Source organism: Rhinolophus sinicus, chromosome 18 (assembly GCF_057876585.1).
Source record: "Rhinolophus sinicus isolate RSI-liver-muscle chromosome 18, RSI-T2T, whole genome shotgun sequence".
NCBI lineage: Eukaryota > Metazoa > Chordata > Mammalia > Chiroptera > Rhinolophidae > Rhinolophus > Rhinolophus sinicus.
The window spans coordinates 35,036,951-35,062,042 of NC_142518.1; the positions used below are offsets into that span (position 1 = coordinate 35,036,951).

Below are 25,092 nucleotides of genomic sequence, written 5' to 3' on the forward strand. Positions count from 1 at the left end.
TGAATCTGGCTAAGTATCTCTCTGTTTTGTACTGAAAACGGAATCATTGATGTTTAAAGCCCAAAATGTAAATGACTAAGTGTCATTTTAACATTTGATTTTTTTTTTAATACTAAAATTTGTTCTAGGTTCATATAGTACATTTACTTTGAATTATAACTACCTTCCTGGCAACACTGAACATAAAATTAAATCCAGTTCAAGAAACAGAACCAGAGAAAGAAAACAGAGATGCCAGCAAGAGAGAATAAGATAGCACAGACCAAGCATTGTATTATTCCTGAATAATAGGTTTTTATTATAGATTTGCCCATAGAATTCTGCGGTCAAATTTTTTATTTCAGGAGTAAGTTTGATTAAAAAGAAACTGAGAATCTCTCCAAGTTGATTGGATTGTGCCTTGTCCTGCCTCACTACTGTCATTTTGGTGTTTTAAAAATATATCGTGAGCATTTGAGATCTTGCTCCCCAACATATGTTATCAGTTTAGCTCAAGTAAACTCATAAAAATTCAGAAAAAAACCCACATGTATATTGCAAATATATTGTAATGCAGGATAGAGTTTTAATAAGTTAAAACATCTTGGATACCATATTTTATATCAGGGGTGTTCAAACTTTTTTCAACATTGTTCACCAAGGGCCATATGCGGTAAAATACACAAACAGCCGTGCTACTCACTCGAGGTGAAGTACGTATTGCGTCACCTGGTTTATTTAAGTAAACTAAATATATTTTTGGAATTTGCTGCGGGCCAATAAAAATGGATTGCCGGCTGCAGTTGGCCTGCGGGCCGCAGTTTGGACACCCCTGTTTTATATTAATAATGTCATATGCATTAAACATAAATGCTTTTCCTAAAAATCGTCTTTTTCCCTTTCTTTACAGAATGCTGCCTTTTTATATGGTCTTGGTTTGGTCTACTTCCATTACAATGCATTTCAGTGGTAAGTTCACATAAAACTAGTAACTCCAGTTGTTTCCAGTGAATGACTTGTTTTGTTTCTCTGTGTTTTTTGTTTCATTTTGTGTGTGTTGTGTGTAATAAATACAAAATATTTTCATGTCCCTGTGCTACATTTCTTTTTCAGTAATCTCTTGAAATGATTAGATTGTTACTTCAGAGATATTGACCCACTTTATGTCATTAGAGTTGCATGTATTCTAAAAGAATCTGGTATAAGATTCTGATTAAAGAAGACTTAGATTAAAAAGCTTTTGGGATTTCTTAGTCACTCATTATGGACTAGTGGTCCCCAGCTTATTTGAACTGGTGAATGACTATGCTGTCAGATCTCAAGGTCTGTGGATAAATGATCTAGGATGACCAGTAGTGTTTACCTTTTCAGACTTCTAGACAAGATTGACTGCTCCCTCCCCTCTCCTGTCCCCAACATACAAACCAATACACATGCATGCGCGCACACAGGTGCTTGTTCTTACCAATTTCCGGTAACTAGGCACTCAGTTCTCTCTTTTATAAAATACCACCTTCAGAGTCAGAGATTAAATACCCTGTTTCCCCGAAAATAAGAACTAGCCGGACAGTGAGCTCTAATGTGTCTTTTGGAGCAAAAATTAATATAAGACCTGGTGTTATGTTACGTTACGTTACGTAAGACCCAGTTTTACAGTAAAATATGACTGAGTCATATTAATTTTTACTCCAAAAGATGCATTAGAGCTGATTGTCCAGCTAGGTCTTATTTTTGGGGGAACACGGTATGATAGGAATATATAAGATTTTATAAACTGTGTAGGGCCCTTTTATTATGGCCTTTGTCCCACTGTTGTTTTCCTGTTTGCCAGCCCACAATAGCATTCTCCAATGGAAAGAATATATAATAGAATTTGAAGTGGAAGATTGGTATTCTGGCCTCAGTACTGCCAGTTAGTTTGATCTTGGGTTAAATAAGCTCCCTAGGTCTGTTTCCTCATTTGTGTGTGTGTGATCTTTTAAAAGTACATTGTAATCACTTGCCTTTTCTACTTTATAGAGTTTTGATGATCAAATAAGATAATGTACATTTTGTAAACTGTAAAGCCCTATGTAGACATTTTTTTATTTGAAGCGTATCTGACTTTGTCAGTTATTCTCCATAATTTTAAGCGGAGTGAATGCTATGAAAGTCCACAGGAAGGTTTTAGCCAAAGATTATAACCCTGCAATATACCTTTTGGGCACCCTAAATATTGCAAAATTTTTAAATATGCATTGGCAGTGATTTGTTATGGTTTCCCTGAGATTGAAACTTTAGACATGGTTGACTTCTCCTATAAACTTTTTCTTTCCTCTTTGCTCTTGGTCTTAGAGATAACTTAGTCTTTCCTCTTAATTTTGTAGATAAAGAAAGCAAGGGGTATGTGTGTAACTCAGTATCATGTAACTTTAATTAGTAGCAGAAGCAAGCTTATGCTCAGATTCCCCAATCTAATATTTTTTCTATTATGCTGTATCCCCAAGTTTGAAGATTGACAGGTAGTTATTTTTAAATCAGTATTTATAGTTCTTCTCCTGAGCACATTGGTGCATTCTTTATGGAGAGCCAGAAGTAATTTAGGCGACATCCAAGACAAGAACCTCTACAGTTTAAGAATGGACATGTATACCTCACACCAGCCAGTTTTCACCTACCTGTGTGATAACTTGTGAGTTCCCTGTAGATTGAAGATAGGAGCATAAAATCAGTACGTAAGGTAAAGCCATCAGTTCAAAATTGAATTGCTTTAATAAGTTGACCATGTCAACTTTTAGGAGACTTGTACCGTTTCCCTGAAAATAAGACCTAGCCTGACAATCAACTTTAATGAGTCTTTTGGAGCAAAAATTAATATAAGACCCGGTCTTATTTTACTATAATATATGACCAAGTCTTATATAATGTAATGTAATATAATTAATATGATATGATATAATACTGTGTCTTACATTAATTTTTGCTCCAAAAGACTCATTAGAGCTGATTGTTGGCTAGGTCTTACTTTCAGGGAAACACGGTAGTTGTGGAGAACTATATGATTTGATTCTTTCTTTTTTTAAAAAGAAAACTTAACCATTTTAGCCTTTTTTTTTCTTTCTAATTTTTTACATTTTTTATTGGGGAATATTGGAGAACAGTGTGTTTCTCCAGGGCCCATCAGCTCCCAAGTTGTTTTCTTCAATCTAGTTGTGAAGGGTGCAGCTCAGCTCCAAGTCCAGTCGCCATTTTCAATCTTTAGTTGCAGGGGGCGCAGCCCACTATCCCATGCAGGAATTGAACCGGCGACCTTGTTGTTGAGAGCTCGAGGTCTAACCAACTGAGCCATATGGCTGCCCCTCTGGCAGCTCATGAGCAGCTTGTTTCCAATGTAGTTGTGGAGGACGCAGCTCACTGGTCCATGTGGGAATCGAACCAGTAACCCTGTTGTTCAGAGCTCGTGCTCTAACTAACTGAGCCATCCGGCCGCCCCAATGACTTGATTCTTTATCTGCATATAATTGTTATATCCTTCAGTTGACCTAAGAAATGAAACTGAATGATGTAAAGACAGTACAATGTCAGAATTAATAAGTGCCCTCTGGTCTGTCGATCCTATCCAGGTCACCACCATTTTCTCATGTCTTGAGTTTCAACTCTAGCTGCTTCCTAAAATGGTGTCTTTCACACCCTGTCTGAATCCATCATGACTGTGTATTTTCTCTCTTGCTGGTTAATGTTCTTTTACAAACTCGGTGCCCCAACTTTTGCCTTTACTTACCTTGCTATTTCTCAAACAGCCACAAAATTAAAAAGCATGGAGTAGGTACTTAGTGAGAGTTTTAGACAGCCTTAATTGATAGAAACTTCCTTAGGTTAAAACTGTATTTGTGTTTTATCTGGTTTCATTTATAGGTAGCTATTAATTGCTGGGGTCAGCCATTTTTCTTTTTGTTAAATTTCACACCAAACTGTTTGGTATTGTCAGCTCTAAGGATTTGCCTAGGATGTGTCAGAATGTTATATCTGGTACATTTATAAGTTAAGTAAAATTTGATATTCAGTAATGGTGTCTGTTGGTATTTGATTAGATTAAGTATTTGATAGTATGCACAACCAACGTGTGTTGGGGTTGGTAATAGTGACATAATACATTATTAAGGACAATTTCATTACATACAGTTTTATCTGTTAATCTCTTTGTCTTGTTTCTTGCCATGTTATGTGGCCCATTTTTTCTTTTGAAGTTGACTTTATTGGTTAGCTTCTACCATGTTTCCCCGAAAATAAGACCTAGCCAGACAGCTCTAATGTGTCTTTTGTAGCAAAAATTAATATAAGACCCAGTCTTATTTTACTATAGTATAAGACCAGGTATAATAGAATATAAAATAATATAATGTAGTATAATGTGATATAATAATATAAGGCCAGGTCTTATATTAATTTTTGCTCCAAAAGACGCATTAGAGCTGATTGTTTGTCTAGGTCTTATTTTCAGAGAAACAGGGTAGATCAGTTCAGTTGTTTGGTCAGTTTTTCTAGTTTCAGTTGAGCCTCTTAGAAAAGCCAGTGTAAGAAAGTAGTAGAGCAACTGCTATATCCTCATTGGACTTAGCATGAGCATGATTATTCAGTTTTACTGTTATCCTAGTCAATCTGGAACAAAACTTTTTAAAAGGTGTCCAGAAGAAGGGAAGGCATAGAAGCACAAAGTAAAATAGAGGTATCAGAGAACTAGAATCAGTCTCTAGAAAGGTGTTCCTTTACACATGCATGAATGCATATCCATGCCTTCACTTGTTCTTGTTTATGAAAGTAGTGAATTGCTAGGTGTACTTCGAACTGAGCTTCCCTTGCCTTTTTAGTAAGAAACCTATTTCCTTCGGTGAGAGGAATTGAAATACAACATCAAATTACTCCAACTCATAGCTAAATTTCCTAAATATGTCATCTTCCTGTTCCGCCCCTCCACCCCCAAGAAATCCTTATCAGTCCTACCTCTAGCCTGTAATCTTTTGTATTCCTGTTGATCAATATCAGAATGACTTTGTGGTGGCAAATCTAAGAGAGAAATAATTCTGTGTTAGAGGCGTAGGATTTTGGAAATTAAGCTTCCCAATATAATTGATAGGCCTGGTAAGGAAAGGTTGTGATTATTGTTATGTTGACATGGAAAAGGGAATGAGGTAGAAGTGGATTAAAAAAGACAGAAATGTTAACATGTTACAAGTGAAGTTTCTTTAGGATTCATTTCTCTGGCATTGTACCAATCACAAGTGTTCTTAGGCGTGTAGGAATCTCTGCTCTTCTGTGTAGTCACTGTTTTGGGCGCAACTGTAAACCTAATGTAGTGAGTGGTACCATTGGTCCTGAGGCTTGTGTAGCATGGAATCTGGGAAAAACTTAATATTTAATATATGTTTTTCAGCTATCATAATGCAAACAAATGCTCTCAGATCAAAAGTTTAAGTATGGTTCTATTAAAATAAAACAGTTCATGTTAACATGTATTGACTTTTATGTACACTTCTCTTTTGAAAAAAGTAACAGATAAATAAAGCAGTTTTGGTAAAGTTATGCTTACCATTGACAAATACATTGGCAGAGAGAATTTGGAAGGGCTTAGACTAAGCTTCAGGGAAATTATGGATAAAACATAAGTCTTACAGTAGGGAAGGGAAAAAAGTATCCTGTCTAGAGTGATGAAATGAAGACTGGCTAGAGGAGGGCAAAAGAGCCAAGAGGTAATACATTAGCAAATGTCAGTGTGAATAACCCAGTGTATGATATTTCTAACTTAGCCTCACGTTTAAGATCCTCTCTGGTTCAACCTCAAATGATCCTTTTAGCCTTAACTGCTCCCCTAAATACATTCTTTGTGTCAGTCACACTGTATTAACATTTCCTTGAAAACATCTTGAACAGTTTTTACCTATATAACTTTGTTTGTACCATTTATTTGGCCTGCCTTTTGCTTCCCTCTCCACCTTTAAAAAAACTTACCTGTCTTTTTGATTACTTCATCAAATCTTTATATTTGTGTCACTTAAAAGTGAATCTCTAAATATCCATATATATAGCAGGGGTGCTAAAGAAATATATATACACATGACTTGTATTTATCTTTTGTTATCGGTATATATTATTACAATTTTAATACAGTTTTTTCCTCTCTTAAAATGTGTATACATTTTTTGGCACCCTCTGTATATACATTATATCTATATCTATGGAAGTATATCTGTTGTGTATGTATGTGTTATTACTGACTTAGAGCTGGGATATTCTCTCTTTTATTGGTATGAAATTTTGTGGAATTTAGTTCATTTATTCATTCGGATAGCCCTGAGGGAAATCTCTAGACTCAGCTTTTATTAGCCTAAGAGAACTTATTATGTCTCTTTCCAAATGTACTGTGCTAGGGACATTTAGCTAATATATTAATAATTATTTTTAGTATAGTTTAGTAGAGTTCTAAAGGAGGCTTTTTAAAATAACTTTTTTGAAATAGTATTAAAAATGACCATTGTTTTAAAATATAATTTAGCACATATGTGTTTTTCATAGGTAGTGCTATTGCGGTTTTAGCTTTCTATCATTTCTTTTTTAAATTGTTAAATCGTTAACAAAACATTAAGTGCAAAAAGTTGTAAGCTGAAAATCTGTAGAAATAATTTTGGTGTTAGGAAAAAACTACATTCTTTTAGATTTTAAGGAAAAATGCCTGTGATACTCACGTACAGCAATATGCACCTTTTCTGTTTCAGTAGAGAATATGCTTTAATAGTTGAAAACTATAAACCTTTCCAAGCATTGTATCGTAAAAGTATTTTATAGTTTTTGGTAGTCATTTCTGGTGTTCTAAAATTCTCTGTCAATCAGGATACTGAGGTCAGCAGAATTTGCATGTGTTGGTGTTTGTGTTTAGCATGTGCTGCGGAGATCATATTCTGGCTACATGTACTTTGGTGAGATATGAATGTGGTAAAATGTTGACTAAAATTAGAATGTAGTCTGAGTGTTACCTATTTTCTCCACACACACTTTCCCTCCGAAATGCGCATGCCCATGCACACACAGACGCACACTCATGCACTTTTTTCCTTCTCTTTTCTTTTTTTTCCCTCGGGGTGGGAAAAACTTAAGAAACTCACAGGAGAGAAAGATGGGTAAAAGTTTAGAAAATAAAATAACAATGAACTTAGATATATTTTGTTAAGATGAGGGGAACTGTTTAGTAAAGAGACTGTGAAGTGGTTCCCCCCCCCCCAACACACACTCCAACTATAAAATTGATGGCATCCACAAACATTTAACTTAAATATTTTACTGTGTTATTTAGAAAATTAAAAATAAAAGAGGAACAGTCTGCTTGGAAAAAGTGGAGACAGCATACCAATAGGTAGAGAATAAAATGATTTGATTATAGAATGGACTTAAGAGCTAGTTAACGCTAAGCAAAAGATGGTGTTGAGTTTGGGTGGTGAGTCTTGAAGGTGGAATAGTGGATTTTGGGTGAAGCAGAGGAATGAAAATATTCCAGGTGAAGAGACCATCCTGAGGAGAAACTAGCCACGAGGGCCATAATAACTTAAGGAAATTCCTGAGATAAGCCAGTTCACAGCTGAGGAGGAGCAATATTAGGGCATAACTGGGAATGGATATTTGGCTTAAAGTATCATAGTTAGTAGGCAGAGGAGCTACATGTTTGAGGAAGCAGGCGAACCAGAGCAAAGCAGTCCTTAGGGAGCCTGTTTCAGTAATCTAGCAATGAGATACTGAAGACTGAATCTGCAAGGTAGTGAATTGGAGGGAAACTTTGGCCACACCTGTCATGGGCACTTTTGATAGTCCTTAAAGAGTAAACATAATGTGGCCCAGACTAGTGTGTTGTAGCATGTGTTTTTTGCTTATAGGTTAATTTTTTTTAATTTTCAGTGTGTTAACATACATAGAAGAACTAGTTAAACCCGTATTTCTTTGCACTTGTATGACATTGTGCACTAAGTGGATAAGGTTGCTATACTAAAGGCACCTATGCAGTAAAACACATCTACAAAGAGTAGGTTTAGGGAAAGAGCTGGAAATAGAAACTGAGACCCAGAGTAAGAAATATTTTTCCCGAGGTGTTGTTATTGCTGCTCTGTGTTCTTCTGCTCTTCCTCACACCCGTCCTTAAACTGTTTTTCTTTTATCTTTTATTCCTTTCTTTCTTTGCTGCCTTCTATTTCCATTTTGTTTTTTTCCATTGATGTCTTTGACTCAGGCCTGCCTGAATTTTTTATTGGCACATGTGGGCATTACTTTAGTCTGACCCTAGTTTTCTGACCCATACCATACGCTAAGGTTAATTAGGACTTTGTGAAGCATTAACCTTAATTTTTATTACAAAATAAAACATATTTAGTAGAAAATACATAAACATAAGTATACATCTTAACACGTTATTTATAAAATAAGCATTAATAACCATCACTTGGGTCAAGAAATAAAAAAAATTGCTATCACCCAGAAGCTTCCAAAAGCCTCTGCATGCTTTTCTCCAGTTGCATGATGCTTTAATTGGCATCATTTATTGCTGCCATTGTTCCCTTCCTAACCTTTCTTATGCTTATCCCCAAACGAGTGTGTTGTATCTTCCTCTACCTCTGCCCCTACTCCCTCACCCTGCTCCCCACACAATTGCCTCTTGTATTAGAAAGTGGTAACACTAGACATGACCAAGAGTACATAGAGGCTGAAGCTGCGCCTCCTCCTATTTAGAAAAGTTTGAGAAAAGTACAAAGAGAACCTCTTAGCAGTTTGTAGATGAGTATCTTGAAGTCGGGTTTAGAGAAATCGGAAGCTGCCATTGAATGACAAGGGTAGTTTACACCAATTCTTTCCTGTCAGGCCTTTGACTCCCCTTTCCTGCCTATACAAATCAGATAATAAAATAGATACAAACTGTAGCGCGCGCGCACACACACACACACACAATATGTATATAGTCATAGAATATAAAATACAGCATAGGGAGTATGGTCAATGGTATTGTAACATCTATGTAAAATATCAGATGGGTAGTGGACTTGTTGGGGTTATCACTTTGTGAGAGGTGTAAATGTCTAATCAGTATGTTGTTTTGTACACCTGAAACTAATAAAGAAAATTAAAAAATAAATATGTAAAATACATAACCCCATTTAAGAAGCCATCTACTGACTCTGGGTGGTGAACACATGATGTAAGATACAGATGATGTATTACAGAATTGTACACCTGAAATCTATGTAACTTTACTAACAGTCGTCACCCCAATAAACTAATTTAAAATAAAAGAAGAAGAAACTATCTAACACATAGATGCCAAGTTCTGCTTCAGAAAGAAAGTATTTAACCAGGTGTAAAGGTATTGATGCCAGACCTATAGCCCTCTATCCCTCACAATATACATTACCTTTTAGAACTCTTAATTTTATAATAAACATGTATATAACCACAGTTTTTTTTTGGAAATCGATAATGCATGAATCAAAATGAAGTTACTTAATGACATAGGGTATATTGTTTTGCTCTACTTTGTGGTATGATATTTTGAAATTTTTGTATAAAAGACTGCCGTTTGTTTTGGAATCGTCTGAAATTCTAAATAGTCACCTTTGAGATAAGTAGAGGCAGAGAATAGTTGATAAAAAGCTTTGCAAATAATATATTAGCTTGTACTTAGGATAAGCCTTAAATCATGTAGAGAGATTTAAAATGATGTCTAACATACTATTATATCTGGTATTATAATTTTCCAAATTCACAGTTGACATTTTTTCTTTCCATAACTTTAGCAATTTGGTTTTGAGTAATACACTCAGATGTTAAGTGATATAAAAATATAGTCAGTGACAAGTGTCCCTTCCTCACCCTCTTAGTTGTTATACAGGTAATCGAGACCTTTTGCAAAAGATAAAATGTGAATTTGGGGCAAAGATAGACTGATCGACCAATGGAAAATGACGAATAATAGCGAACCCAGAAACAGACTCAAAAAAAATGTGGACATTTGATTTAGGACAAAGTGGCACTGCAGAGCTATGATGAAGGTGGTTTTTTCTGCAAATGATGCAAGGGACTATTGGATAGCTGTATGGAAAAAAAAAAAAGAAAACTGACCTCTACCTCATACCATATAAAAAATAAAGTGCAAATGGGTTGTAAACCTACATATGAAAGATAAAAATATAAATTTTTAAAAACACATTTTTATGGAATAGACTAGAAACAGGATTAATCTCTCCTCTCTTAAAAACAAAACTGTCCAATATGCCTCACCCCTTTATCCCCTAGGAAATTCCAGAAACAATGAAATCAGTTATTTGTACTGAGAATTTAAGCTATAAATATTATTTTAATAACTGAGAATAAACCCAACTGACCTTCCCTTTCCCCTTTTATGTTAGATTATATACATTGAATATGTAAAGACACAGGTGCCCCATCCCAGTCTTTTTAAAAGAAAACCATTCAAATCGTTTTTTATAAAACTGTCATTTCCTTTAAAAAATACTGCATAAAGCAGAAGTTTGTGCTACCAAGCAAAAATTCATGCAAGTGTTAAAAAGTTAAGATATTTTATGTCTATATTCTTTCAGGGCAATTAAAGCATTTCAGGAGGTGCTTTATGTTGATCCCAGCTTTTGTCGAGCCAAGGAAATTCATTTACGACTTGGGCTTATGTTCAAAGTGAACACAGACTATGAGTCTAGTTTAAAGGTAGGTTGTTTTTTTCCAAGATACAATGTTTTATTTTCGTGTGTGTGTGTGTGTGTGTTAAATATTAGAGCATTGAGAAATGTTGGAATTTATATCGGCACGTCAAAAGGAAATTTGAAAATTTAAGTGTAAGAACTGTTTATCAGCTATGAACTGGAAAGAAACATAAGGTTGGGTTTCAGGATACAAAGTCGTCAATTATGCTAAGATATAGGCAACTGATTACACCATTAAACTTTTTTTTTTTTAAAGTTTTGATTGAGGTCTGTCATCCAGGAAAGGGTGAAGGTTTCAGTCTCATTTTGGACATCTGAATCGACCCCACTATAAATGATTGGCCATCATAGAAGTCAGAAGCAGCTACTTAAGGACACTATCTGTGACTGAATTAGTGACCATTTATTTCTATTAGTCTCACTAGAAATCTTTCTACCTCTACCAGCAGGGCATATGTCATAGCTAAATTGTTTTAAAAAGTGTTCTCTGAAAGTCATTTATACTGCTGGTTTGTGAGTGTAAACATGGTTGGTTAAATATTTAACTTTCTATGGAAATTTGATATTTTTCAAATTTTTCGTTGAGCTTGTGCTGTCTGCCATCATTTTCGGTCTCACTGGGCTTTTCATGAATATAGTGCTTCTCTGCATGACAAAAGCATTGCTTTTTGAAAGGATTACAAGTTCTAGGAAAAAAGTTTTAACTTTTTGTGAATTTATGGCTATTTATAATGGTTGCCATGTTCTAAATAGTTCCCATGCAGATTATCTTGATTTTGAAAGGCAGGAGATAAATAATGAATGATAAATAATGACTGTATCGTAGGTTATACTGTATTTTGCCATGTATAATGTGCTCCCGTGTATAAATGTGCACCCACATTTTTGGCCCAAACTTTCAGGGGAAAAAAATCTTTTGTTTTAATTTTTTAATTCAAGTTTTATTTGTTTACATTTAGGTACTTGTGTTTTGTATTACAAAGGAATTTTAGCATGTATTGTTAATATTATAGTACAAGAAATTTTATGTAACGAATAATTATAAAACATAAGAACAGATACAATGTATTAATACAAGAAATTTTTATGTACTGGTAACAAGTTTACAAGTTTATGATATTTACGCATCATAGAAGGCCAAGAACTTTTCGTCCTTGAAAATTCGTTGTAAATTCAACAAAACCGATTATGGATCTTTATTGATTTTTAGAGTTACGTTTTTAACTCATTGGCATAAATAAAAGAATTAAAAACGTTTATATATACGGAATTAGTACTACCCATGTATAATGCGTATTCTATTTTTCCCTCACAAATTTCAGCAAAAAGGTGCTCATTATACATGGCAAAATAAGGTAATTGCAATCCACTAATAAGGAACTACTGAAGGTTTTTTTAAAACTATATTTAAGAGTGGCAAATTGTTCTAGAATTTCAAAGTAGACAATTATGCAAAAACATTTCTGTCTTTCATGAGTTTATGAGAACAGTGCTGATGGTAAGAAAAAGAGAAATACAACCACAAACACTAAAACAAGTAGATTGTGAAGTACTTAGGTCACTCAGTTGTTAAAGGTAAGTGCTTGAGGAATAGGCCGTGAGGATAAATAAGGAATGCCTGGAAGTTATCAGTTTTCCTTAAGCTTAGAGCAGCATATATACTATGGAATGTGAGTTGATTAGAAATGGAAAATAAGTTCAACTATGTCCCCTTGCATATTTTAACTTCCTTGGACATTCGCAGTGTATGTTAGCTAACAAAGACTCAAAAATGCCTTATAATACAAAATAAACTTACTTGAGTATTTTACAATATTGTTACAACATACCTATTATGTGTTGAAGAAGTGTTTTGGGCAGTAGTTTGGCAAATGTTGCTCACGAAATATACGAGGTATGACAATTAAGTTCGGAAACTTGTAAAGTGTTGCTAACCTTTTTTGATATCAGAGGGATTATTCATTTTGAGTTTGTACCAACTGGACAGTTAACCAAGTTTACTATTTGGAAGTGTTGAAAAGGCTGCGTGAGAAAGTTAAATGACCTGAACTTTTCGCCAACAATTCATGGCTCTTGGCATCACACCAATGTACCAGGTCACACGGCACTGTCGGTGAGGGAGTTTTTAGCCAGTAAACAAATAACTGGATTGGAACACCCTCCCTAGTCAGCTGATCTGGCCCCCAATGACTTCTTTCTTTATCCGAAGATAAAGGAAATATTGAAAGGAAGACATTTTGATGACCTTCAGGACATCAGGGGTAATACGATGGCAGCTCTGATGGCCATTCCAGGAAAAGATTTCCAAAATTGCTTTGAAGGGTAGACTAGGTGCTGACATCGTTGCATAGCTGCCCAAGGGGAGTACTTCGAAAGTGACCATAGTGATATTCAGCAATGAGGTATGTACTGTGTTTCCCCGAAAATAAGACTTAGCCGGACCATCAGCTCTAGTGCATCTTTTGGAGCAAAAATTATACTATATTATATATTATATTATATTATATTACATTACATTATATTATATTATATTATATTATATTATATTATATTATATTATATTATAGTATTATATTTATGATGTTATATTATACCTGGTCTTATATCAGACTTGGTCTTATATTAAAATAAGACTGGGTCTTATATTAATTTTTGCTCCAAAAGACGCATTAGAGCTGATGGTCTAGCTAGGTCTTATTTTTGGGGAAACACGGTAGCACTTTTTTTTTAGGATGAGTTCGCAAACTGAATTGTCTGACCTTGTATTTGAGTGGAAAAAAGTAATCAGGTATGTCCTTAATTATGGAATGTTGATATCTCTGAATATTGGTACAGTGGTATCTTAATTCTATGCATGCAAAGCTGTTTCCATGAAGGTGTCATTATTTAAAATCCCCTTTAATCAGGAGGAAGTGTTGGACAGTGTTCCACGGCTAACTGAAAGTATTCCTGCTTATTCATGTTGAACAGAAACCTTCCTGTATATAACTGATTTGTTCAGGCATAGTTGAAGACTAACCAAACCTTCAAGTCATAGTGATTTTAGCAAAAATACCTCAAGTAAGTGCAGTCTTCTTGTTTTGGTCCTTTTTTCCATCTATGTAAAACATTTTATATCATTCTGATGTTTATTCCATTTGTATGAACATAGAAAATAATTTTAGGAGTCCTTGATACTTGTCTTCCCGGTAATGAAAAGGTTTCATTTGTTTTTTTTTTTGTTTGTTTTTTTTTAAGATTTTATTGGGGAAGGGGAACAGGACTTTATTGGGGAACAGTGTGTACTTCCAGGCCTTTTTTCCAAGTCAAGTTGTTGTCCTTTCAATCTCAGTTGTGGAGGGTGCTGTTCAGCTTCAAGTTGTTGTTCTTTCAGTCTTAGTTGTGGAGGGCACAGTTCAGCTCCAGGTCCAGTTGACGTTGCTAGTTGCAGGGGGCACAGCCCACCATCCCTTGCGGGAGTCGAACCGGCAACCTTGTGGTTGAGGTTCCATCTGAGCCATCTGGGAGCTCAGCGGCAGCTCAGCTCAAGTTGCCATGTTCAATTTTAGTTGCAGGGGGCGCTGTCCACCATCCCTTGTGGGAGTCGAGGAATTGAATTGGCAACCTTGTGGTTGAGAGCCCGTGCTCCAACCAACTGAGCCATCCGGGAGGCAGCTCAGCTCAAGGTGCCATGTTCAATCTTAGTTGCAGGGGGCGGAGCCCACCATCCCTTGTGGGACTCCAGGAGTTGAACTGGCAACCTTGTGGTTGAGAGCCCACTGGCCCATGTGGGAATCAAACCGGTAGCCTTCGGAGTTAGGAGCATGGAGGTCTAACCGCCAGAGCCACTGGGCCGGCCCTCATTTGATTTTTATCTCATCTTTTTTAAAAAGTTTTTATTGGGGAGTATTGGGGAACAGTCTGTTTTTTCCAGGGCCCATTAGCTCCAAGTCATTGTCCTTCAATTTAGTTGTGGAGGGTGTAGCTCAGCTCCAAGTCCAGTCGCTGTTTTCAATCTCAGTTGCAGGGGTCGCAGCCCACCATCCCATGCGGGAATCGAACCGGCAACCCTGTTGTTCAGAGCTCGCACTCTAACCAACTGAGCCATCTGGCTGCCCATGATTTTTGTCTCATCTTGGTATTGGCTTTTTAAGGCTCCTTTCTCCAGTATTCCTTGTTTATATTTACAGGAGAATTTTAGGCATCAACATTTTTAGTTGAGGAGGAGATGGTATTTCCATATATTACTATAAGTGCTGAGCATTTAGTGTACGTGAAGTAGGAGGAATCAGAAGGAATGATATGCCCCTTTCCCTTTACCGGGCTTCTAATTTTCCTAAAGACTGACTATGGCTACTACTTTATCTTCATGTAGATATATATGGAACTTCTGATGACTTTTCCACTATATGAAACTCTTTTTCTAGCAGAAAATACTGGTATTCGATGCTTTGGCCTGCAAACTCAGAAACTTCAACTCTAGCTGGTTAAGGTAACAACAAAAAGAGTAGCTCCTGTAATGTAAAGTCCAGTCTTCAGGACTGGTTGATTGAACTGATCCAAGGTTTCATCAAGTATTCATTTTCTTCTCTGTTCTGTGTTGGCTTATTTTTAAGTCTGTTGCTTGGTACAATGAAAGTGAGGTTATTCCTTTTTCATGTCTCATATGGAAAGATATTGTAGAGTAGCGGCATAGATGCTTAGTATAGTACTGGCTTTTACTGTGTTTTCCTGAAAATAAGACCGGGTTTTATATTAAATTTTGCTCCAAAAGACGCATTAGGGCTTATGTTCAGGGGATGTCATCCTGAAAAATCATGCTAGGGCTTTTTTTCCGGTTAGGTGTTATTTTCAGGGAAACAGTAATAGGTGCTCAATAAATATCTGGTAATCATTTCGTAGAGAAAGATCCTGACTTCCTTTGATCTTTTCAGGAATACCTCACTTTGTATCTTATTGGCTAGAAATAGGCCACGTGGCCATTCTCAATTTCTTATCAAAGATGTGGTTACTCTTAGACCAGTTATGCCCAGTTTCTGAGCAGGGCTCAATTCCTTAAATACACTGCTCCTATCTAACGGAGGAGTAAAGGGTTGGTAAAGAGTATTTTGGTGTGGAGGTAGTATGAACAATCTGTACATTACAGATTAGGTTTTCTCTACCTCATTTCCTTTCCCTCTGCCCGAAGAGGGTGATATTGCCTATACATTATGTTTTAGATGGTAAAATATTTAAATAAAGTACAGTTTATTTTCAAATAGATTCCTTCTTTTCACCCACACATGAAATACATTCCAGGGCCTCCTGTTTTATTTCTATCTCTGGTAATAACATTTCTCCCAAAATGTCTCTCTGAAACAGATTCATTCTGTTTTGGTACTATGTAAACAGTTTTCAGAGCAAGCAAATTTAGTTTTAAAATTTGACCCTACCACGTAACTAATTGTGTGACCTTGGGCAACATGCCTAACTCTTCTGATCGTCTTTGTGTCTTTAGGACTGGAATAACTGTACCCACCCCACAAGACTGTTGTAATGATTAAACAAGATATATATGGAAGTATCTGACAAACAACAATTCTCAACCCTTCTTTTTTAGTTCTCAGTTTATAAACCATATCTACCATATCTACCATATTTAAAGTTCTTCTGATTTGGTGTCAGTGTAGATATTGTTTGTGAAAATAATGCTTGTATTTTGTTACTTTGCCCATCCTTAGAAATGTTTAGTTAATGCCCAGCTTACTTTTTAATCATATGGTCTTATTTTTCCATGAAATTGGCTAATGAGATTTCATGTGGTTAGTGAGTGGTGGAGGCACCAATTCTTTTTTTAAAAATAAATTTGTATTGGGGAACAGTGTGTTTCTCCAGGGCCCGTCAGCTTAAAGTCATTGTCCTTCAGTCTGGTTGTGGAGGGCGCAGCTCAGCTCCAAATCCAGTCACCATTTTCGATCTTTAGTTTCAGGGGGCGCGGCCCACCATCCCATGCGGGAATTGAACCAGCAGCCTTGTTGTTGAGAGCTCCCACTCTAACCAACAGCCATCTGGCCGCCCCACCAATTCCTAATTTATTAACTAGTTTAATATTATCTGAACCATAGTCCATTTCAGGGTGACATTTCTACATGATATTTGTTGTTTTCTTCCCTACTTCGGATATCCTCCCAGGTGGGTTTAGTCACTTAATTAACTCCATATAATTAATTCAGAATTTTTATTTCATTACTTTTTCTTTTAGGTTTATTTTTTTATTAGTTTCATGTGCACAAAACAAAGTAATACCTAGACATCATTTATATCCCTCACACTGTGTGAACCCCACTCCCCCCATCCACTATCCCTCTGACATCACACACAGCCGTTACATTTCCGCTGTCTCTATTCCTAATGCTGTACTCCGCTTCTTGTAAGTATATACATATACATATACATATATAAACTGGTAGTTGATGTTCATTATTGTTCAGCTTCAGCTTCAGGTGTACACTGCAGTGATAAGGCATCTACATCATCCCTGAGGTGGTCTCCCTAACGAGACAAGTGTCCATAGGATGCTCTACAAAATCTTTACAATGTTATTGATTACATTCCCCAAATTGACTTTTGTAACGCCATGGCAATCTTGTGTTTGCTGACTGCTTTCTAATCCCCTCACCTTCTCCCCTGTCCGCACCCCCCTCCCATCTAGCAACCCTCAGTTTTTCCTCTGTGTTTCCGAAACTGTTTCTGATTAGTTCATTCACTTATTCTCTTCTTTAGATTCCACATATAAGTGAGATTATACAGTATTTGTCTTCCTCTGTTTGACTTATTTCACTTAACATAATGTTCTCTAGGTCCATCCATGTTGTTGCAAATGGTAAGATTTCTTTCTTCTTTATGGCTGCATAATACTCCATTGTATAAATGTACCACAGTTTCTTAATCCAGTCATCTTCTGATGAGCATTTCGGTTGTTTCCATGTCTTGGCTATTGTGTATAGTGCTGCAATAAACATAGAAGTGCATAAAGTTTTTTGAATTAGAGTTTTGGATTTCTCCGGATAGACACCTAGGAGTGGAATTGCTGGATCATAAGGTAGTTCCATTTTCAGATTTTTGAGATACCTCCATACTGTTTTCCATAATGGCTACACCAATCTGCAATCCCACCAACAGTGCACAAGCGTTCCCTTTTCTCCACATCCTTGCCAGCACTTGTTGTTCGTTGATTTATTGATGATAGCCATTTTGACTGGGGTGAGGTGGTATCTCATTGTGGTTTTTATTTGCATTTCTCTGATGGTTAGTGAGGTTGAGAATTTTTTCATATGTCTGTTTGCCATCTGTATGTCCTTTTTAGAAAAATGTCTCTTCATGTCCTCTGCCCATTTTTTAATTGGGTTGTTTGTTTTTTGGGAGTTGAGTTGAGTGAGTTTTTTATAAATTTGTGATGTTAACCCCTTATTGGATATGTCATTGGCAAATATCTTTTCCCATTCAGTAGAATCCCTTTTTGTGTTATTGATGGTTTCCTTTGCTGTGAAAAAAACTTTTAGTTCGATGTAATTCTACATGTTTATTTTTTCTCTTCCGTCGCGCAAGGAGATATATCAGTAAAAATCTTACTCTGGGTAATGTCTGTAAATTTTCTTCTAGGAAATTTATGGTTTCAGATCTTACATTTAAGTCTTTAAGCCATTTTGAATTTATTTTTCTTTGTGGTGTAAGGAGGTGGTCCAGCTTCATTTTCTTGCATGTGTCTGTCCAGGTCTCCCAGCACCATTTATTGAATAGACTGTCTTTACCCCACCGTACATTCTTGCTTCCATTGTCGTAGATTAAATGGCCATATAGGCATGGATTTATTTCTGGACTCTCTATTCTGTTCCATTGATCTATGTGTCTGTGTTTATGCCAGTACCATGCTGTTTTGATTACTGTAGCCTTGTAGTATAATTTGATGTCAGGTATCGTTATACTTCCCACTTTGTTCTTATTTCTCAAGATTGCTGAGGCTATCCGGGGTCTTTTATGGCTCCATATAAATTTTAGGATTATGTGTTCTATTTCTGTGAAAAACGTCATTGGTAGTTTGATAGGAATTGCGTTGAATATGTATATTGCCTTAGGCAGTATGGACATTTTAACTATATTAATTCTTCCTATCCATGAACATGGTATGTGTTTCCATCTATTTGTATCTTCTTTCATTTCTTTCCTCAGTGTCTTATAATTTTCTGAGTACAGATCTTTTACTTCTTTGGTTAAATTTATTCCGAGGTATTTTATAGTCTTTGGAGCAATTGTAAATGGAATTGCTTTTTTAAATTTCTCCTTCTGATGTTTTCTTATTGGTATATACAAATGCAACTGATTTCTGAATATTAATTTTGTATCCTGCTACTTTACTAAATTCGTCTATCAGCTCTAATAGTTTCTTGGTGGAGTCTTTAGGGTTCTCTAAATATAGTATCATATCATCTGCATATAATGACAGTTTTACTTCCTCCTTACCAATTTGGATGCCTTTTATTTCTTTTTCTTGTCTGATTGCTGTGGCTAGAACTTCCAGCACTATGTTGAATAGAAGTGGAGAAAGTGGGCAACCTTGCCTTGTTCCTGATCTTAAGGGGAATGGTTTTAGCTTTTCTTCATTGAGTATGATGTTAGCTGTGGGTTTATCATATATGGCCTTTATTATGTTGAGATATGATCCCTCTATTCCCACTTTCTTAAGGGTTTTTATCATAAATGGCTGCTGGATTTTACCAAATGCTTTTTCTGCATCTATCGATATGATCATGTGATTTTTATGTTTCATTTTGTTAATGTGGTGTATCACATTAATTGATTTGCGGATGTTGAACCACCCTTGCATACCAGGGATGAATCCCACTTGATCATGGTGTATGATCTTTTTAATGTATTGCTGAATTCTGTTTGCTAATATTTTGTTGAGGATTTTTGCATCTATGTTCATTAGCGATATCGGCCTGTAGTTTTCTATTTTTTGTGGTGTCTTTGTCTGATTTTGGGATCAGGGTGATAGTGGCTTCGTAAAAAGTGTTTGGGAGTCTTCCCTCCTTCTGGATTTTTTGGAAGAGCTTGAGGAGAATAGGTGATAATTCTTTTTTGAACGTTTTGTAAAAGTCACCTGTAAAGCCATCTGGTCCAGGGCTTTTGTTTGTTGGGAGATTGTTGATTACTGATTCAGTTTCCCTGGTGGTAATCAGTCTATTCAGGTTTTCTGTTTCTTCTTGAGTTAGCCTTGGAAGGTTGTACGCCTCTAGAAAATTGTTCATTTCTTCAAGATTGTTAAATTTGCCCAGAGCTGCATCCCTGGGAGTGCCTCTGCAGTTGTAATTGCCCTGCTCTAGGCAGGCCAGAAAGGGTGGAGGCTGAGGATGGAGGGGTCTTCTCTCTCCCAGCCCAACTGTGTCACACTCTTTCCACAGGCCTGAAAAGGTGGTGGCTGGGGGTGGAGGAGTCTCTTCTCTCCCAGTCCAGCAAAATCACACTCTTCCCAGCCTCTTCCCTGGGTCAGAGCTACAAGCCAGTCTTCCCAGAGCCTGAGTACCAAGGCTTCTCTGCAATCTGACACCACTCCTCAGTTCAGGGGCCAGTTCAAGTCTCTGGAAGGGCGGGGGTAGAATTGGAAGGGGCAGGGAGGGGCCCAAGTATGAAGTTTGTGTCCTTTGTCTGGCGTAGGGCCCAACTGGAGGTCTCAGGTGAGGTTATTGCCTCAAATGCTGGATATGCTGTCCCCTTGGCGGGAGAGATCAGCTGTGGGATGCAGGGAAAGAGCCCACCTCCTGGCTTTTATTTTATGTTCTCTGTTCTGTCCTGGGATCCCCGACGTCTCTGCGGATGCCAGCAGCGTTTCCACCGCTGCCAATGTGGACTGTGTCCCCACAGCCGCAGATGCGGGCTGCGTCTCTACTCCCTCTCTTCCCTCTTCCCCTGCTTGCCCAATATGCCCAACTGCAAGTAATCCTTCCACGAGTCTCTTAGCTGTTCTGCGTAATGAGCAGAGAGTCCTTTGATGGGTTATAAATGTCCCGTTTGTGATAAGATCCGGAGGAGAACTCAAAAAGTCCGTCCTGCTGCCCCCATTCCTATGACGTCCTCATTACTTTTTAATGATAATAATAATCACATTTGTTATATATTTGAGGCAATGTGCTGTCCTTACTTCAATAAAAGTACACTAATTTTGACAAGGAGTCTTATGTAATTCCTCTAATTTTTGCATCTTGGCAGACTATTAAAATTATTTCCCTTCATGTGAAGCTAATAAATGCAAAATAACACCCACATTATTTAGTCAATTAATGCCAGTGCATCTGTTTCATTTAATGAGTATCGTATAGAAATTCTCCCTAATATTTACATATCTAATTTTCCCTAAAATATGTCAACATTAGAACTTTTTGGGTTTTTAAAGATGGTGGCTCTTTTCAGGGAACCAGTGGAAAGTTTGTTGGTATACCAATATAAGTTCTCTTGTAATTTGGTATTTGAGGATGATGTGCTGTTTGAAGCGATTACTGCCGTGTTTCCCCGAAAATAAGACCTAACCGGACAATCAGCTTTAATGTGTCTTTTGGAGCAAAAATTAATGTAAGACCCGGTCTTATTTAACTATAATAGAAGACGGGGTCTTACATTATTTTTTTTCTTCAAAAGACACATTCAAGCTGATTGTCTGGCTAGGTCTTATTTTCGGGGAAACACAGTATGAAAGGATTATGAAGATAAGAATTCCAGAGACAATTCAAAGGAAATGGGTTGATCTCAAATGAGACTTGTGTGTTACTACCAGGTCGTTTGTGTTTATTGAATGGATAGATAAATGGAAGGGGCTATAAAATGATAAAATGCCTCTTGTAGAATGGGGTGGAAATACTGAAAAAAAGAGAAAAGCTAGTTTTATTTATCATGTCTTAACAGATTTTTTTCTATACAAATTGACAGTACAGTTATTTTCTCCTATTGCCCATGTTCACGAGTTCATTCTGCTTGTCTCCTCCTCTATTGTTACATGTGACATGAAATTTCTGAGTGAAAAAATATTTCCATTGTCCGTTTACTTTACTCTTCTCCAGGAACTTCTTCATTTCCAGGTATCTCCTTTGATTTTATATCTGTTGCAGACTCACAAATTGTATTGATTTATTTCTTTTTTTTAAATGCCAAAATAGTAAGTCAGAAGGAATAAGTAAAGGCATGATGATATATATGCTTCCTTTTAGAAACCATTTTTGTAATTTTTGAAATGCCTTCTGTCTTTTATTATTTTATTTATTGTAGAATATGTAAATCATTAAATTAAGATACTGTGAACTCTATGTATTATTCAAATACTTGCTGAGAATTTGAATGCTAACTATTAAATTAACTTTAACCATGCCTTAAGTTTCTAAAATATCTGTGATATTTCTTTGTTGAAGCTTTAATAGCATGTTTTTATTAGTTTAGTTGTCTGAAGATGAAAGTTGCTATTATTTCTTTTTGCCTGCCCCTGTTCTATTTCCTTCATGATGCTAAGTAGCTTAACTCTTCCAGCTGGCATTTTGAAAATTCTGATCTTTTAAATTTATTTTTTATTGAGATAAAATGGACATGTAACATTGTACAAGTTTAAGGTGTACAGTTTGATTTGATACATTTGTATATTGCAGCATGATTATCACCTTAGCATTAAACACCTGTTATCATTTCTTTTCTTTTTTTGTGTGTGTGTGACAGTTTAGGATCTAGTCTCTTAGCAACTTTGAAGTTTATAATACAGTATTGTTGACTATAATCTCTAGGCTGTGCATTAGATCTCCAGGAGTTATTTATCTACTAGTTTCAAGTTTTTATCTTTAAACATCTCCTCAGTTCCCACATTAGCAATGGAACTGAGTTTCACCCGAGTATGACATTACTTTTTCTTTTGGAAGAGGATGGTTATTGGTGTTTATTTTGTCTTCTGTCCATTTTTCGTCATTTGTGGGCAAATATCTTTCCCCTACTCTTTCCTTTTTCCACTACTTGTACTTTATCTTTTAATCTTTTCTGGGTGTTGTTCCCTGGTATGAGGTGATCCCCTAATTGGTTTATATAGCCACTTGATTATTCTTTCTCCACTTCACTCTGCCCGCCCAGTTTTGGTTTTCCATTTGATATTTGTGCCCTGAGTTCTGTTACCTACCTTCAAGTGTGAGGTAGTATAAATAGCTGAAGTATTTCGGTTGTTCCAAAATACGTGTTTGAAAAGGACATCACTGCACATAGATGGATAGTCTCCATCTTCTCAAATATTGAGGAATCAGGGTGAGTCCAGGTTTCACATGTTAATTTTCTCTCCTCAAGTGTACTGTAACTACAAGAAGTCGTTTCTACTCAAAAAGTATTTTTGGTGTTTACTCAATCAAGTCTACTTAAATTTGTGTTTTAAATACTTGGTCTTCAAATGCAGCTTTATGAAGCAGTCGGTGTGTCATTGTCACATTTTTTTTTAAGAAAGTTAATGTTCTACAACAATGTTTTACAGTGCAAATTGTTGAATTATCCCCTTTATATATATTTCATGTTTACCTTGTATTTGTAATTTGTATACATATCAGTCTTATTTTAATGTGAATATAAATTGTACACTAGATTTAAAGAACTTAGAAAATTAAGTCAACCCTGTGTGAAAATTAGGTATAACTAGAACTAGTGTTTTAAAATTTCTAATCAGTTGCATATCTATACTTTTGTAAAATACGATGGAATGAGGAATTGGGAGACTAGGTAGGACATAGTTAGGAAAAAAGATGAGCAAGATCAGTAGGATCAATGGGTTGTCATAGGATGGATGGATGGATGAAAGGTAATACATCCTAGAGATCTTAAGGAGTTAATAAAGGATTTAATTTATTAACTGATTCAGTATGGGAAGAAATCCCCCATTTATTGGCCTCAATCACTTTTCTGTTAACTATAGTAGGAGATAAAGAAAGTAGCAACAGGTTTTTGGATTGGGAGGTGAAAAGGCTCTAACTGGAGATGGGAGTTAGAGATATCTGAGGGACATCAGCTCTTGGTATAGACAAATATAAGCGTGGAGCCAAAAACAAGGGCTAGAAAGAAGATTTTGAACATCTTCAATAACTGTTTTTTGTCTTAACTTTTGTGTTAAAGGAGTTTTTTTGTTTTTTGTTTTTTAGAAGAGACCAGATTGCTAAACTTCAAAGAAGGAACCTCTTGTTTGAGTGAAAATTGCTAGGATCCCTGAGCTACCTACCATATTAGTCATTGGTATGCAGTAGAGTCTCTCCTGGAAACTGTTGTTACAACCTTGCATTACAAAGGGAATTGGAAGAACTGAGTTTGAGAGCTTTGAGAGCACCTCAGTCAGATCAGCTTGGTCATGCAATGTGTCTCACGCCCTACCAGAACTTAACCAGTTTCAGTTCTGTCTTATTTTCAGATACCAAATCCCTAGTCTCATCCATTTATCATAGACTGTTAGTTTTAGGAATGAAGTTTGTTGGTTTTAATCATACTTTGAGAACTGTGGCAATATGTAACAATGAAAAAAAAATTGCCTTTGACATGAAAAAGTACAGTGACACACCTTCCCTTCTCCCATTTAAATGGTCCATAAAACCTTGTTTCATAAGATCTGTGTAAAAAATAACTTGTTCCTCAGCCTGAAGTACCTCTTTCCTTTCTTCTCTCATCTGTATCTTTTGGATTCCGTTATGGAATTGTCCTTTAAATTGTTATTACAAAATTAATTGGGCTTTGTGTTTATAGATGCATAGTCATAACAGAGTGCCTGGAGTGTAGAGTAAAAGCTGGTTGCCAACATTTTATTCCTAAAAGGCTGTGTCTACCCTAATTGAATATAGACAGCAGTATCGCCTATACACACCTTGTCTACGTACTCTGAAGTAAGGTTTTGGGGGGTAAGCACACAATTTAAAAACTTTGAATTATGGCATTTAACCCTGACTTACACATTGGAATAATTTGTTAGAAGCTTTCATTTGGTTCACAGGGTGTTACCTCCAACCCACTGACTCAGAACATCCAAGATTGGATCTGGAATCTAAACATTGCTCCAAATTAATAATTTATATGTAGATACATAATTGTCAATTATGAAAAGTTATCTCATTGCTTGTCTTTAGGATTGGAAATACAGTTAAAGCGTTCTACAATTGAATAATCACATACCGTTAGAAGTAAAACAATTTAAAGGGAAATAAAGTCTTGAAACTCCAGTTTTATGTGTTAATTACATGAATGTAGATATCCTCCCTCCAGATAGAAATCAAGTTCCTTAGTCTATATAAAGCAAAATACTATAACGTTATTCTGAAATATTGAACAAATCAAAAGCTTTTAAAACAAAGACTTTGGTGATAAAGACATCAACAGAAATTGTAAT

The 25,092-nt window shown here is 36.1% G+C and overlaps 1 protein-coding gene across 12 annotated transcripts in view; it reads left to right on the top strand.

Annotated features, from left to right (window-relative positions):
* KDM6A (lysine demethylase 6A) overlaps nucleotides 1-25,092 on the top strand; it is a 198,304-nt gene that overhangs the window by 92,203 nt on the left and 81,009 nt on the right. For all 12 annotated transcript variants that reach the window (XR_012493466.2, XM_019717929.3, XM_019717926.3 and 9 more), the window contains 2 exons: nucleotides 890-948; nucleotides 10,587-10,707. Coding sequence is in view for 11 of the 12 variants with exons in the window: in XM_019717929.3 (XP_019573488.3) it covers nucleotides 890-948; nucleotides 10,587-10,707 (180 nt within the window). In the remaining variant the exon portion in view is untranslated. The remainder of the gene's footprint in view (nucleotides 1-889; nucleotides 949-10,586; nucleotides 10,708-25,092) is intronic.